The following is a 16,408-nucleotide window of genomic DNA, read 5'->3' on the forward strand; positions in this document are numbered from 1 at the left end:
TTCTGAACTGTGTCCACATGACTTATTATTCTGGATTGAGGGAAGGAGACATGGTTAAATACTGGTTGCACACTTATCTAGTTCCAAAGAAAGTGTTGGTGGATGGGGTTGCTTTTGAACATTTGAAGCTGCTAGGTGAGATCATACAGGGATTTGGAGTGTGGTGTCATCAATGAGTTCTACCTGAGAAAGCAAGTAGTTAGCTTGATCGAGACCCAGGTGGCTTGTTTGACTTGGAGTGACTCTTCCCATCTTCAGCTGCTTCACCAGCTATGACGGTTCCTGGTTGAGGATAGCCTGGCCACAGTGGTCCATGATCTGGGACCCCCCAACTGGGTTATAAAGCATTGTGCATGGACCTGTGCTTGAAGACAACTCAGAAGCTTCAGTTAGTGCAGAACACAGAAGCCACATCTGGTGTGGCTGGATAGGATGTTTTTTTACACTGATCCCTAGGAGGCTGTGCTGCCTGCCTGTTTGCTTCCAGGCCGAATTGAAGATGTTGGTTTCAACCTTTTAGTGTCCTGAACAACTTAAGGCCCAAATACCTGAAGAGATGTCTCCCGTATACATACCTGCCCATGTCTTAAGATCTGCTGCTTGAAGTGCAATATGTTTTTGCATGTTATGTGTCAACAAGGGAGAGAGCTTTCTCTGTTATGGTGCCCCAACAGGAAACCATCTCTGTTAGGTTTTTGGTGCCAAGTTAAAAAAACCAAAAAAACTGTTTGCCCAGACTTCTGTCCCATTTTTTAAATCTATCGCGTTGTGCATCACTGCATTTTAAAGTTGATTTGATAGTTTTACAGCTGTATGACAGGTTTGGTCTTGTTTTGTATATTGGCCTGATACCTATTTGATGAACAGTGGTTTTCATATATTTTAATAAATTAAATGAAACTGCCATTGGGTTCCCTGATCCCACTTACTGCCTAAGCCTTTACTGTATGGCACAGGATGGATGAATACTGAACTACATCACCTTTTCTTTTTATGTAAGCCCCCATATTAAGTTTGTTTATTTATATATATACCATCCTTTTGCAAAACATCAGGGCAGTGTACAACTACAGAAAAACGTTTAAAAGCAATACAAGCTAGACATTCCTGCATGTTATGTCTCGAATGTGGAGATGGAGTTGAGAGCCAAACTCCATGTAATTACATTTAAGGTGTTTGACATCACTACCACGATATGCTTGCAGACTTGGGTAGATAGAGACCGTGAAGGCTTATTTTGCTCCCAGTGGTCTGCCATGCATAGCTGGCATGCTGCGCTTAGTTTGGTGAACCAGATTATTCTGTGTTATGTTAAATAAAGTAAAGATTTGGTTTGAAGCATAGAGCTTGGGCACCCGACACGCTTGAGTTGAATTATCAGCATAGATGAGTATCTCAGCATGTTTCTCATATTTTAAATGGTACTAATATAAGTCTGCCTGAGAAGGTAAATGTTGCAAAGAAGATAAAGAACATAAAATATGTAAATACTTTATAAATTATTAATAATTTCATTTCTGCAAAATAGTCTTAAGTCGCAAAGTGCTAAGCTTGTGAAATGGAGTCATTTGCCTCTCATCAAGCACACAGGCTGTTTAATTTTGCACAATGACTCATATTTGCATTGTTACCCTTTCACATTCCTGCATTTTACTGACGATGATCCTCCAGGGAGCTTTTCTGTTATAGGCCAAATGGTCCCCAAGAGGCACAGGTCCCTACTACTTATTTTGAAAGTGCTGCAGATAAAAGTTTTATCCCCCAAACATGTTCCAAATGTTGACTTTTAGAATTTCTATTCATCACCTTAAATTTTATTTGAGCGAGAGCAAAATCCTTAATGGCGTCATGTTTATGAGGGAATCCACTTTTTATAGCTTTTCCTTGAAGATAATGACAGCAGATTCTGGCTTATTTCCAGAGTCATTTTACACTTCTGGGGCTAATTTACTTTGCTTCCTGGCAACTGGAGTAACCTGAAGTGAGTTAGGGAAGAGCAGGAACAAGTGCTCAATCAGCATAATTGCTTTTGCAAGAAACAACCTGGCTTTGCATATGTGAAAGCAGCTTGATTATCACCATCCCTGGAGTCAAATTAAGCAAGGGGAAAGTCCCTATTGAATGAATACAAATGCAGAGCCTTCTTTGAACTTGTGCTCTCCTACAATGTGCTGGGTGGGTGAGAGTCGCTAGGCTGTGAACTGCAAATCAGCCCTGAGTGCTCACTGGAAGGACAGATGCTGAAGCTGAGGCTCCAATACTTTGGCCACCTCATGAGAAGAGAAGACTCCCTGGAAAAGACCCTGATGTTGGGAAATATTGAGGACACAAGGAGAAGGGGATGACAGAGGACGAGATGGTTGGACAGTGTTCTTGAAGCTACTAACATGAGTTTGACCAAACTGCGGGAGGCAATGGAAGACAGAAGTGCCTGGTGTGCTCTGGTCCATGGGGTCACGAAGAGTCGGACACGACTAAATGACTAAACAACAACAACAGACCTATTTGGATTTAGACACAGGAAGGAACCCACTTTCTGTGCATTTTGATTTTTTTAAATGGGAAATAAGTAGAAACAGTAACTAGATAGTAATCTCCAGAGATAAAAATATCACTTGAATGCTTTGGAACAGGTGGTTAAGAAGATGGAGTTGCCGGATATGTTGAAGCCTCCAAGGAATCCTGCTTTAGAAGAGATATCAAAGGGAAGATAGTGTTAAAGGATTTGGGTTGGGCTGGGTGTCATTGTGGGATCCTCTTCAACCCTGTGATTCTAGAGATGAAAGACTGGGATATGGAGAAGGGGAGGACTGCTAATATAGGCAGACTAGTTCCTTGGTCAAGTCTTCTCTTTTGTAATATAAGCTAGGACAATATGTTTCCATTGGAACTAGAGAGCTGGAAACATAAGTAAGGCAAAAGTGGCCATACATTTCTTCCTTCCTCACCTGGTTGGATGTGATATCATTGAAGGATGCATGTCTGTGTGTGCAGGTCTGGCAGTATAAAAGAACAGTAGACAACTGGTGCTGGTGACTTGCAGTCTGTGAAGATCCAATTGCTAAAGTGCTGGGGTTCCCCTGGAAATCTGATGGGAATCAATATCTTTTGGAGCTAATGCTGTTAACCCCCATCTTATTCTCAGCCTGTATGTATAGCACTAAAATGTAATATATTTGCAGTGACTTTATTTAAAGGAATCCAATCCAAGGTACAGACTGAAACCTCTGAAATGTCTTCCTGATTGAATATGGGGCATGTATAATGGTACATTTACAGAAGTTCCACAGAAGTATAGCCACACAAAATAATGGTTTATTTCCATAATGGAAAAAATACTGTATCCATGAAATATTGCACTAACAGAGATGCCATGGCATAGGTCTGGTGTAACAACAGGAGTCAGATTCACTTGAATAAAAGTTTGATACTGAGTTCCATGTTGAATATTATCATTGTGCATTATACCTAACTCAGAAATGACTGTTCAGCTTCAATACTTTTTCCATGCCTATAGAAGAAATTTGAGATGAACGCTTAGTATTTACCTATAGAAGCTGGTTTCTTTCACATTGGTACAGGTGTGTTCTAAAGTGCTTCGTATTATTTTCAAGATCATTTTTAGAGGACTTTTTATAAATTATTCTGCCATCGTTGTGCAAAGGGAACTAAGGGTGGAAATAAAAGGTAGTTGTAGACTATTTTTTTTGTTCTCCATGGGGAGACAGACTACAAGTTTTTATGAATAGAAGCTTGCTTTGCTCATGAAACAAAGGTTGCTGAAAGCCGATGTGCTGCCTGTGTGATTGATAAATTTAGGTTGTGCTGGTTGAGTGGAACTGTTCAAAGAACAAAGTCTTGTGCTAGGATATATTATCTTTTGCCATCAAAGGGCAAACCACTCTGTCAAGGAGCAGCAAGTCAATCTACCACAGCAAATAATTTGGCTATTACTCATAAACAGCAGATTCACCACTGCCTTCTGGAAAAAAACTGTTACCTTTTCCAGAACATTTCCCCTGTCGAGAATTAAGAAGAGTTATTAAATTTGGGACAACTTACGATGCTCAACACGTGTGCAGAGCGCACTGAGGGGAAACTCTACTCTCTGCCTCTTCTCCCTCAGCTTGTCTTTCCCTGTCTGGGTAAAATGTGATAGGCTAGGACATGATGTAATTTGTTTCAAAGATAAATTATGTGGCAATTTATTCCAAAGGACAATTGGGTGACTAATCTTCCACCATTCCTGACACACAGCTGTAGTAAAATGCAGATCAGGTTGGTTGTTTTAAAGGGGGAAGCATTTAATTTGTTTTTTTATTTCCAGCATAAGTGAGCTAGCTAATGAAATATTTGTGAGCCTCCTGGCATGTGATAACATATTTCCTATATCTAAAAGTGTTTTGCCAGATGTAGTATTTGATTTGATTTACAAGCTCATCCAAGAACAAGATAAATGATGACATTAACTCCAGTTCTAACTATTGGCCTCCCCTCTCAGTCTTTTATCAGCAAACAGGGACTGTTTGGATTCTGGGCACCAATCCATATCTTTAAACATTTAATACTAATAAGGTGTAATTGACATGGAATTCAAGCAAACAGGCTCTATTAAGGCTATCGCTTCTAAGAAACTAACTTTTTGTGTGAAAGCATCTTACATAGAATGTGAAATAAATCAAAGCCCTGGCCTAATTGTGCAGCTTTACAGCATCATTTTTAGAATATTGGTCTCTTTTGTGTAAGCTTTAAATGCTTATTGATTTCTTCCAGTTCGAGGCAACTTCCATGGAAAAATAAGATCTCACATGAAGAAGCAAGGTGATGGCAGTTGGATATTAACATAAAGCTGTTTTGATCAAAGCAGCGCAAAGCTGGTGCAGCACATTGTCTCACCTTTAAAAACACTTTCACAAAGACAAGTATAAACTGTCACTTCGTACAACTCTATGAACTGAGTGTGACTTTTTTTTGTCTTTGTTGCACCTTATGAAACACATCCTTGCAACCTAATACAGCATTCAGACATGTCTTTTGAATTCCTGTGTTCTAAATAACTCCCATCTTGTTAAATCCTGGCCACTTTTGACATGCCAAAAGCAACTCAACATGAGTTTGGCATTCTGGCTGGAGGTTTCTGTCCCCTCCCTACACCCTGGTGACTGGTGAAATTCAGGACGTTCCTTTTAAAGCAAAAAACAATTGTTTTAGGTCTTTTGCACAAGGTAAAATGTATTTAAATACAAGCTAAAGAAATGCATATTTTAAAATAAAGATGTAATCATAGCATAGAAAATAGCATAGAAAAAGATGTAATCATAGCATAGAAAATAGTATCAAATGAATTATTATTGGCTGGAACCAGAGTTGCACTTAGCAGAGTTCCTGAGGAGGTGATTTTTTTTTCTCCAAGGGGTTGGGGGCCACAGGAATTGCACAGGGGAATTGGGGAAGATTACTTCTTCCTCCAGCGAGGAGTCATTGCTGGATCTTAGTGCCTTCCATGAATGGAAGGAGTCCTTTCATTTGTGGTTCAGTCAATCTAGATAAACATTTTGATTTACTGATTCAGATTTCTGAAGCTCCTGTGGAATGTCTGGGCTTGTATGAATGCAAAATTCCTGGCCAAAGGGAGATTTCAACTGGGAGAAGCATTAACAATTTTTATGAATAGCAGTATATAAATATTTTTATAAATAAAAATAAATGAACTTCAAATTCTGGTAATGCCACTTTTAAAAAGTAAACTCTTAAGTTTTCTTAAATAAATTATCTGAGATTATTTCTGTGTTTACTATGGCAGCAACAAACATTAGTATCTTTTGGTTACCTCTTGGCTTCTGAGAGTGCCTTGTTCATTGTCCATAGAGAACATTTAGATTGTAACTTATTTGCTGATATGGATGCCAACCAAATGCTAATTTCTATCGAGTGGGATGTAAATTATTCTAAGAGAAAAGCCATGTGGTTCAGGAAATAGGTTAACTCTCAAGTTACAGAGTTCAGATCCATGGAGTTGTCACTTGCCGCTTTGCTGAGAAACGTATAATAAACTTGCTTCACTTTTCTAGTAGAAAAACAGTGTCAAAATTCATTAAACTCGAAGTGTCAGAGTCTGGGTTCAGATGTAAAGCAAATCCATGGTTTGTACAAACCATTGTTAAGAACTGTATCATTGTTTGATCATCTACATGTATAACAGACAACCAGTGCTTGTCTGCTTTTGTTTCCCATCTGTTCAGGACCCAGCTTAATAAGTCCACTTGAATCTCCAAGAAGGGAGGAGAGATGAGACACAACAGACACAAGGCTTGTTCATATCTCAGCTTGATAAGCCAAGATATATGTTTGTGCAAACTGAGTCATTAAAAGAAACCATAGTTTACCTAAACAAGCCATGTTTTCATGTTACATTTCTGTACATAATCAGATATGTAACATGAAAATCCTAAAATGTGTTAGAAGCAGCTTGAACTGCTTCTGTGTTAGTACTATGGTTAAATATACATTACTGAAAGCTGTCAGAGGGAAATACCAGGCTAGGGCTTTCTGCTGGTTGGCAGTAATAATGGGTTGGATTTTGCTTTTGTTTTATGACATCTTCCATCATTGTGTGCTTTCTGATCTTGGATAGGGCAAGTTTACCGCTTCTGCACACTGGAGGGCACGTGGCTGCTGGAGGAAAATTCCACCATTCCGTGGAGGAACATATCTGAGTGTATGGCTACTGATGAAGTAAGTTCCTAAGATTTTGCTGAAATAATCACTAGCCTGTATGCCACATCCTCTGTCCCCAGAGACTGTTACAGCAGTACTAATGGTAGTGATATTTTTTAGATGTAAGTTTTCTGTTAGGTAATAAAGCATGCTACCCACTGCTGGTTGCTCGAATTCAGATTGTTTCAAAACTTCAGTGGAATTGAAACAAGTAGCATGGGCATGGCATTCTTTGGTTCCAATGTTTATCAGGGCTGATACTAATTATTGCAACCAGTATAGAAGCTGCAAATGTTGAAGGAAATTGCTTGTATGTGTGACCATAGGGGGGAGAAAGCAAGAAAATACACCGACAATGTGGTATAATTTTGTGTGGTTTCTCCCTTTACAAGATACTTGTGAAAGGCAATGGGAAATGGATGGGGTTGCAAAACTCATCTTTTTAGCAGTTTTGTATTTTCATTTACGTTGCCTTCAGCTGGGCAGTACTGACTTAGACTATTACCTGGACTTTTTAGGAGGAACTATGTGAACACACATCAGCTTAAACCATGGGTAGGCAAACTAAGGCCCAGGGCCTGGTTCCGGCCCAATCGCCTTTAAATCCGGCCCGTAGACGGTCCAGGAATCAGTGTGTTTTTACATGAGTAGAATGTGTCCTTTTATTTAAAATGCATCTCTGGGTTATTTGTGGGGCATAGGAATTCATTCACCCCCCCAAACAAAAATATAATCTGGCCCCCCACAAGGTGTGAGGGACAATGGACCGGCCCCCTGCTGAAAAAGTTTGCTGACTCCTGTCTTAAACCAAAGGATTTCAATGCTCAGAGGTTTCTGAAGTAGTCTGTGCTGCCCCACAAAGTTTTGCAACAAGACAAAGTACTTGCAAGCAATTTGTTGGAAACTTAAGACTTTAGAAAGCTGAATGCAAAGCTGTGTAAATGTTCCTCATCACATGAAATTAGTTGGGGGCAGTCCAGTGGAAGTCAGACTACCATAATTACTATTGAACATAAATATAGCACTTCAGAGATTGCAGCACAGTAATCTTCACAACTAGGGACGCAGGTGGCGCTGTGGGTTAAACCACAGAGCCTAGGACTTGCTGATCAGAAGGTCAGCAGTTCGAATCCCTGCGACGGGGTGAGCTCCCGTTACTCGGTCCCTGCTCCTGCCAAGCTAGCAGTTCGAAAGCACGTCAAAGTGCAAGTAGATAAATAGGTACCGCTCCAGCGGGAAGGTAAACGGTATTTCCGTGCGCTGCTCTAGTTCGCCAGAAGTGGCTTAGTCATGCTGGCCACATGACCCGGAAGCTGTACGCCAGCTCCCTCGGCCAATAAAGCGAGATGAGCGGCGCAACCCCAGAGTCTGCCACGACTGGACCTAATGGTCAGGGGTCCCTTTACCCTTTACCTTTAATCTTCACAACAACTCTGTGAGGTAAGGTTTGAGAGCAGTACATGTGAAAAGGATCTAGGAGTCTTGGTTGACCACAAACTTGCCATGAGCCAACAGTGTGACGCGGCAGCTAAAAAAGCCAATGCAATTCTGGGCTGCATCAATAGGAGTATAGCATCTAGATCAAGGGGAGTAATAGTGCCACCGTATTCTGCTCTGGTCAGACCTCACCTGGAGTACTGTGTCCAGTTCTGGGCACCACAGTTCAAGAAGGACACTGACAAAGGCCTGGAAACGATGCCTTATGAGGAACGGCTAAGGGAGCTGGGCATGTTTAGCCTGGAGAAGAGGAGGTTAAGGGGTGATATGATAGCCATGTTCAAATATATAAAAGGATGTCACATAGAGGAGGGAGAAAGGTTGTTTCCTGCTGCTCCAGAGAAGCGGACACGGAGCAATGGATCCAAACTACAAGAAAGAAGATTCCACCTAAACATTAGGAAGAACTTCCTGACAGTAAGAGCTGTTCGACAGTGGAATTTGCTGCCAAGGAGTGTGGTGGAGTCTCCTTCTTTGGAGGTCTTTAAGCAGAGGCTTGACAACCATATGTCAGGAGTGCTCTGATGGTGTTTCCTGCTTGGCAGGGGGTTGGACTCGATGGCCCTTGTGGTCTCTTCCAACTCTATGATTCTATGATTCTAAGGTTATATTGGGCTGAGGGTAAGAGATGGAGGGCTGCTTAGAGAGAGCCAGTGTGGTGTAGTGGTTAAGAGCGGTAGTCTCGTAATCTGGGGAACTGGGTTTGCGTCTCCGCTCCTCCACATGCAGCTGCTGGGTGACCTTGGTCCAGTCACACTTCTTTGAAGTCTCTCAGCCCCACTCACCTCACAGAGTGTTTGTTGTGGGGGAGGAAGGGAAAGGAGAATGTTAGCCGCTTTGAGACTCCTGAAGGGGAGTGAAAGGCGGGATATCAAATCCAAACTCCTCTTCCTCTTCTTCTTCTTCTTCTTCTTCTTCTTCTTCTTCTTCTTCTTCTTCTTCTTCTTCTTCTTCTTCTTAGAACCACCTTGTGATCCTCCACGTCAAAACTGAGATTGAAAGTGGTGATTTCAAAGCTCATTTTAGACATTCTATATCAGCTTTTGGCTATAATTGTTTACTGTAGGGGTGAAGTGCATGCTCTCAGGGATAATCTTCTGGAGGTCAGAAACAAACATTATAAGGGTCACTTTTCTTTCTTTCTGACATTCCCTTCTCTCTTTCTCCCCCTGCATTGGGGGAGAGATAAGCCATTTCTACTGCAGGTCTGAAGGGCTTTTGTCCTGCCTCCTCCCTCCAAATGCTTAAACTCTCATTCTTCCCCCCCCCCCCCACTATCTTCCTGTCCACCTCTCCCTCTGGGCTCTTCCAGCCAGCATGAAATTATTCTAAGGGTCACATGTTGCCGACCGCGGTCTACATTGCCATGTTACGATTATTCAGCAGAAGTGGGAAGAATACAAATAGAGAACAGGGCAGGAGAGAAATTCTACAAGTTTGAAGTGAGGTTAATTAAAATGCAGGAAATCCCCAAGCTTGCTTCCCCATCTATTTTCTCATTCTTTTGAATGCCTGTGACATAGCTGAAGATGATGTTCAGAGAAGCTGAATTGCTGTAATACAAACCACATGCAGGGACATTTTTTGTCTCCATTGGCTGTTTAAAAGATTATTTCACAGTTGTGTAGAAAGCTGCCAACAAGACAGATGCTTAACGACAGTGCTTGGTCGTTTGGCACCTGTCTCATTTCCATAAAATAGAGTGCTTTGGGGGGTAATGATTTAGAAACCCTGAATACTGTGTTGTGTCCTGAAATGTAAATACTGATTTTTATTTTCAATTTTTGACAACCCCACCAGCTTATTCTCACACTGTTTAGAGCCATAGATAAAAATAGAACTCAGAACAATCTTTAGATTTGGGTAGGGTGAAGGTCATCATGTGGCTTGGCTGTAGCTGTCCTTGAGCATGAAATCCAACTGGAAAGATTGAAGCTCAGAGGAATGGTCACAGACTAACAATTGGTCCAGGCAGAGCTCATTAAAATAAATGGAAGTTCTGCCAGTGACTTATGAATTTCACCTATAGTTCTGCTGCTCCTGTCTTAAGTTTGTGCCCTTTGCAATTTCAAACTAACTCCATGCATTGGTTATTAATTTAAAGTTGGCTGACAAATGTAGTTACTGCTCTCCCTTCTGTTCTGAATTCTTCTTTCCTTTTCCAAATTAGTCTTCCCTTTAAAAACAGCAACACCCCTCCACACAATCCAAATCATTCAGAAGACATTTGGGTGGCATATCTCATATACCGCCAGCTCATGTGGTCCTGGAGAATTTCCCCTTTCCTGTGTGAGAGGAGGCAGCACTCTGTTTGTACAGGGGACAAAACACCACTCCAGTATCAAGATACAAAATATAAGGGCCAAATTAGGCTCAATAACAGACTTCCATATTTGGGTTTGAGTTTCATTTTATTATTTTCATGTAATGAGTTTTTAAGCTTTCAGGATAAGTTATGCTCCCAGGGCACATCGTCCTGAACAAAAAAAGAACACATGGTTTTGGGATTCCTGATATATTGGACTTGATGTTTGTGATCTGTACTACTTATGTTTTTGTATAAGATTGTTGGCTTTGCGGTTCTGTTTATTCACTCAACTATGCCTTGTGTTGACCATCTGCTCATCTTAGAGGCTTTTGAGGAAGCTGGGTTCGTCCAATAACTATATCCTTCCATTGTGTTCTTATGTTATCTTCTTTTAGGACTCACCAGAAGGCCACATGCTATTCCTTTCTGCCATCTATACCACTGGATATGCTCTTTCCTTCTCGGCCCTTGTCATAGCCACTGGCATCCTCCTGGGGTTCAGGTAACCTTGATATGCCTACAAAGAGTCATGAACTCCAAATTGTAAATAGCATTTGACTAGTACTTGTGTGCACTAATGATGCCTGTTGCAAAATTTCAAAAACCTCAAACCTTTAAATGCAATAAAATGGGAAGTCAAAGGCAGCATAAAGGTGAGCTTCACATAAACGGTGGAAGAGTTTAAAGAGTTTGTTGTAAACTATTACAAACATATAGTGAGGAAACTGCGGTGCAAGAAGAGAGTGCCCAAGTTCACTGTGTTATATAACCAATAGTGATAATATTTTGCCTTCATCAGTCAGAACCATACTGGGCTATCGCTTGTTCTTGGTGTGCTGTACATCGGAAGCAGCTGATATTTGTGCTTAATAAAGAGACATAAACTCTCCTGCCCCCTCCCCCGAAGAGGTATTAGTTTGATGCTATAACAGATGTAAACTCTGAAATTACTATTAACTCAGATATGGCTGAACTATTGTGTAGGAACATTTTGCTTTGTATCATAGACAGAGCATTTTTATTTCGATGGAGGGACAAAACTGCCTTGCTCTACTGCACATTTCTTTTCAGATGGGGTTTGTTATTAGGTGGCAGAAAGGCAAGGGAGAAGAAATGTTTGAGATTCTTGAATAAAGGATTGCTGTTACATTGATACTGGGTTCTAGCTACTGAGTTGAATTTTTTTTCTTTTTGACAGGTTGTGATTTCTGTTCTCCTAGAGCATGACTGAGATTCATAATGAATGTTCATTGTTACTTATTGTGAGCCTAGAGGGGAAATCATGCTCCCACAACAGTCCATATAATTCTTAAGTGGCATATCAGTATAGAGGCTTTTCTTTCTTTTCAAACAATAGGTAGTAAATATCAGAACTTCTCTTGATGGAAGCTGATGCTTCTGCCACAGCCCCCTGCAGATTTTCCCAGTACACCGAAAGCTAAGGCATGCCTCACGAAATGTATTTCTTTATCTAAAGAGATTTGAAGATCAGTATAAAAATCTCTGTTCTTTAAATCCCTCTCCTGTGACCACTTTAGTAAAAATTCAAAATAGTTCCCCACTTCTCCACATCTTTTTTAGTCTAAATGTGGTTTGGAGCTTTTCGGGGTGAAGGCATTATAAGTTTTCCTTTCAACATAAGAAGAAATCCCTGCAGCTCTTCCTGAATTATATGCCAAGTGACTCATTTGCCCACTTCAGTTTTGAGCGGAGTCCCCTTGTTGTCGACAATTGTTACAGCCTACACATTTTAGTAACTTAAACATCATGATTATTTTTCAGGCATCTGCACTGCACCAGGAACTACATTCACTTGAACCTTTTCACCTCATTTATCCTCCGTGCTATATCCATCTTCATTAAAGACTCCGTGATAACTTGGATGTATAGGACAGCCCCTCGTGAACAGCAGTGGGAGAGTTTATTCTCTTATCAGGTAGGGGGATGAGGCCAAAGCACCTTTAGTATCAGTGATCCTGTGACTCAATATATTTGTATTTAACTTTCCATCTTCATTTGAAGGAAAAGGTGCCCTGGGGTGTCTTGTTAGATTTGCACGCTTCTAGAGGTTTGCTGTCAGTGCTAGTCTTCCAACTGTCACAATTTCAGTTGTGAATGATTTTTCTGATACAGTTGAAGTCTCCCTTGATGCTCTTGTTGTATAAAACTTTTCCTCTTTGCTCCATTTTATTTGTCATTTTCTTTCCCTGAGATGAGAAGGAAGCAACCAATTCTTTTTCTGACAAGTGTCTGTTGAACTATGTCTCTTTAGTTACTATTCCAATATCCCAACAAAGATCTAGAAATATTACCTCAAAAAGCCAAAGACTACATAGGGAAAGATACCAGAGTTTTCCCAAAGCAGAAGGTCTGGGATTCCTGAACAGTTCTCCCATTATTATACTTGGCAAACAATTACACTTTAGTTTGATATTTGAACTGTGTCACCCAAAAAAGTGGGAATTCAGTCGTCTCTGTTCCCTGATTTTGTGAGGACTGAGCACCCCTGCTTTTACACTGATTGGTAGTTGTGAGAAATGTCTTGGATCCTGAGAGACTCAAACAGTAGGAAGGTTGCCAAAGGGGACTTGCCTGCCTCCTGCACTCCCTGAAAGCCTCTCTGAAGAGTTGGAGAGACTATCTTGGATAGTGTGGGATGGGGCATGCAATGAGAAAAGAGGAAATTGCCCAAATTGAGCAGAGGTGGGCTTCCACTTGAACAAGGTGCCTCTGTCTAATTTTAGATGACTTCCTCACCAGCCGATCCTGCCATGTTTAACAGGGCCCTCCGACCCTCTGAATAAGCTTTTCATAGACAGATACACAGGTATATGTACACACATACAGGGGATGTGGTGGAAAAGCTATTCTCCTGTTGAATTTGTTCTTTTTTGCTCAAAATACAATTGACACTCTCAGAAGGTTTTTTTAAAATGCCATTTCTAGCCAAGTACTGGCTGGGGGAATCTGGTATCTGTCGTGTCACATGCACTCCTGCTTTTGCTTCCTTGTCTTTCACAATGCATCCTGTATTCGCTAATTTCTCTGTTCTTCTGTTTCAGGAGTCACTTAGTTGTCGCTTGGTCTTTGTGATGATGCAGTATTGTGTGATTGCCAACTACTATTGGCTGTTGGTGGAGGGAATGTACTTGTATACACTGCTAGCACTATCTGTTTTTTCTGAGCAGAGAATCTTTCGGCTCTACCTTTTTGTTGGCTGGGGTAAGTGAGTCTCTCCTCTCTCCCCACCCGCCACCGTTTTTAATGAAAAAGTGCATTTCTCTGCTTGAGTGCTCTAGGATAAATGGAATTGAAGCAGGAGTAGGGGGAGCATTGTCTTTTGCAGTAAAAGAAGTACTAACCATTTGATCTACTTTCTTTTCTCTTTTTGCTGCTAAACTCAGATGCATCTTTAAGACAACAACATAGCCATCATTTTTATACTTGTGTTAGGATCTTCTTCTGCTAGGCTTGGGCTTGCTACTCTACTACCTATCAGTGGTGAGGATGGTCTTCTTTTAAGAAGCATGCAAAGGGGCAGGGATGAAGCTGCTCTCAAGTGGGTCACAACTATAGCCTTTCTTGTAGAGTCCGTGGCATGCTCTAGCTATGCCTTTACTTTCAAAGAGAAAATAATGGGATTCTTTGTGGAAGAGAGTGCTCAGCTGAGCATTTCACAATACTCATTTCCAAGGGAGTGTATGAAGACCAGCAAACCAAATCTCTATTAACTGCACTATGATTTTGCCAACCAATTGTAGTTCAAGTGGCTTTTGCCATGAAAAGGCTATCTGCCTGGTAGTTATATACATTGCAAAATTGTGACTGACCAGGCAAGAAATGTATCACATATATCAGGCACATTCTTAATATCTGCTTGTCAAACTATTATGAAGTCTCTGTGATAAATTATCCGTTAGCCTTTGGAATTCTTGAAATGTGATTATTATAATAGTGACGCCTAGTGCAGAGCTCAGTTGCAAATGCAAAACTTTGGTAACGATCTTGCTGCTTTATTTTAACATTCCTAGCATTTGTGGTTGTGCCAGCAATGTTTGCTAAGAGCTCTGGAAACAGAAGGCAGTGCTTAAAGAACAGGACTTCCTGTGCTTCTTTCATATCTCTCCCCCCCCCCCACTATCCTGAACCTGATCAATAATTTCATAAAGCATCCGATTGCTTGCTACTAGATTGAATTAGGAAAAATAAGGACAGTGTCTGCTAATTTTCCTTATTTGTATCATTCTAGCTTATACCATGTTGATTCTAGTTTATACTGTGACACCAATTTTCTGCATGGCTACTTAAATGTTTTTAATGTATTTTGACTGAATCATATGTATGAAATAATCAATACACATTGAAGATTATGTTGAACAATAAACCACATAGGGTTGCCATGTGTCCTCTTTTTCCAGGATATATCTTCTCTTTCAGGGGTAAAATTTGAGACAAATTGCATTTATTTGCTTTGAATGATCATCATAGCGTCCTCTTTTTTGCTCTTCAAAATATGGCAACCCTATTATAGTGGGGGGACGCGGGTGGCGCTGTGGGTAAAACCTCAGCGCCTAGGACTTGCCGATTGTATGGTTGGCGGTTCGAATCCCTGCCGCGGGGTGAGCTCCTGTCTTTCGGTCCCAGCTCCTGCCCACCTAGCAGTTCGAAAGCACCCCTAAGTGCAAGTAGATAAATAGGTACCGCTTACTAGCGGGAAGGTAAACGGCGTTTCCGTGTGCTGCGCTGGCTCGCCAGATGCAGCTTTGTCACGCTGGCCACGTGACCCGGAAGTGTCTCCGGACAGCGCTGGCCCCCGGCCTCTTAAGTGAGATGGGCGCACAACCCTAGAGTCGGACACGACTGGCCCGTACGGGCAGGGGTACCTTTACCTTTACCTATTATAGTGGAGGAAATGTTTATATTTACTATTGTTCTTTTTTAGAATGCTTTGAGAGGCTGGAGACTTAGAAGGTTAGATTGCATTTTAGACTTTGCAGTCATAAGTGCTTTTATTACAGAGCACCCTTTTCTTTGTGTTCTCATTTGGTTTGGTTTTGAAAGTATAAATAGCGGGATGTTGTTAAAGTTCTTTGGTTTATCCAACTGTGTTGTTCATGATGTTTAGATATTTTGCAACACACACAGTGTATACAAAACAAAAAACACAAATCAGTTTACCAGCATGCAAGACAACATACATAAGCAGAGCCTCCTGAAACTTGCTATTCCAGAATATAATGAGTAATGCCCACTTTTCAATAAATGTATTTCATAGAATTGTGAGTTGGAAGGGACCCTGAGGGTCATCTAGTCCAATCCTCTGCAAGGCAGGAATCTCAACTAGAACATACCTGTAAAGAGCCAGTGTGATATAGTGGTTAAGAGCGGTAGATTCGTAATCTGGGGAACCGGGTTCGCGTCTCTGCTCCTCCACATGCAGCTGCTGGGTGACCTTGGGCCAGTCACACTTCTTTGAAGTCTCTCAGCCCCACTCACCTCACAGAGTGTTTGTTGTGGGGGAGGAAGGGAAAGGAGAATGTTAGCCGCTTTGAGACTCCTTCGGGTAGTGATAAAGCGGGATATCAAATCCAAACTCTTCTAAATGACAGACAGGCATCCAACCTCTGCTTAAAAACCTCCAAGGAAGGAGAATCCACCACCTCTTGTGGGAGTCTGGTCCCCTGTCAAACAGCTCTTACTGTCAGAAAGTTCTTCCTGATGTTTAGTTGGAATCTCCTTGATTGTAACTTGAATCCATTGGTTCAGGTCCTAGCCTCCAGAACAGGAGAAAACCAGCTTGCTCCATCTTCCGTGTGACAGCCCTTTATATATTTGAGGATGATTGCCTCATCTCCCCTGTCTCCTCTGTACCAGGCTAAACATAGT

General features: G+C 41.3%; 1 protein-coding gene across 4 annotated transcripts in view; it reads left to right on the forward strand.

The window, feature by feature from the left end:
- GLP1R (glucagon like peptide 1 receptor) overlaps window positions 1-16,408 on the forward strand; it is a 102,653-nt gene that overhangs the window by 49,867 nt on the left and 36,378 nt on the right. For 2 of the 4 annotated variants that reach the window (XM_083604556.1, XM_083604558.1), the window contains 4 exons: window positions 6,635-6,735; window positions 10,918-11,024; window positions 12,305-12,458; window positions 13,585-13,744. In XM_083604556.1, the coding sequence (XP_083460682.1) occupies window positions 6,635-6,735; window positions 10,918-11,024; window positions 12,305-12,458; window positions 13,585-13,744 (522 nt within the window). Of the gene's footprint in view, window positions 1-42; window positions 136-4,773; window positions 4,822-6,634; window positions 6,736-10,917; window positions 11,025-12,304; window positions 12,459-13,584; window positions 13,745-16,408 lie in introns of those variants that run through there. The other 2 variants (XM_083604555.1, XM_083604557.1) reach the window with 2 other exon arrangements.

Source organism: Podarcis filfolensis (assembly GCF_964270895.1).
Source record: "Podarcis filfolensis genome assembly, chromosome: 3".
Lineage (NCBI taxonomy): Eukaryota > Metazoa > Chordata > Lepidosauria > Squamata > Lacertidae > Podarcis > Podarcis filfolensis.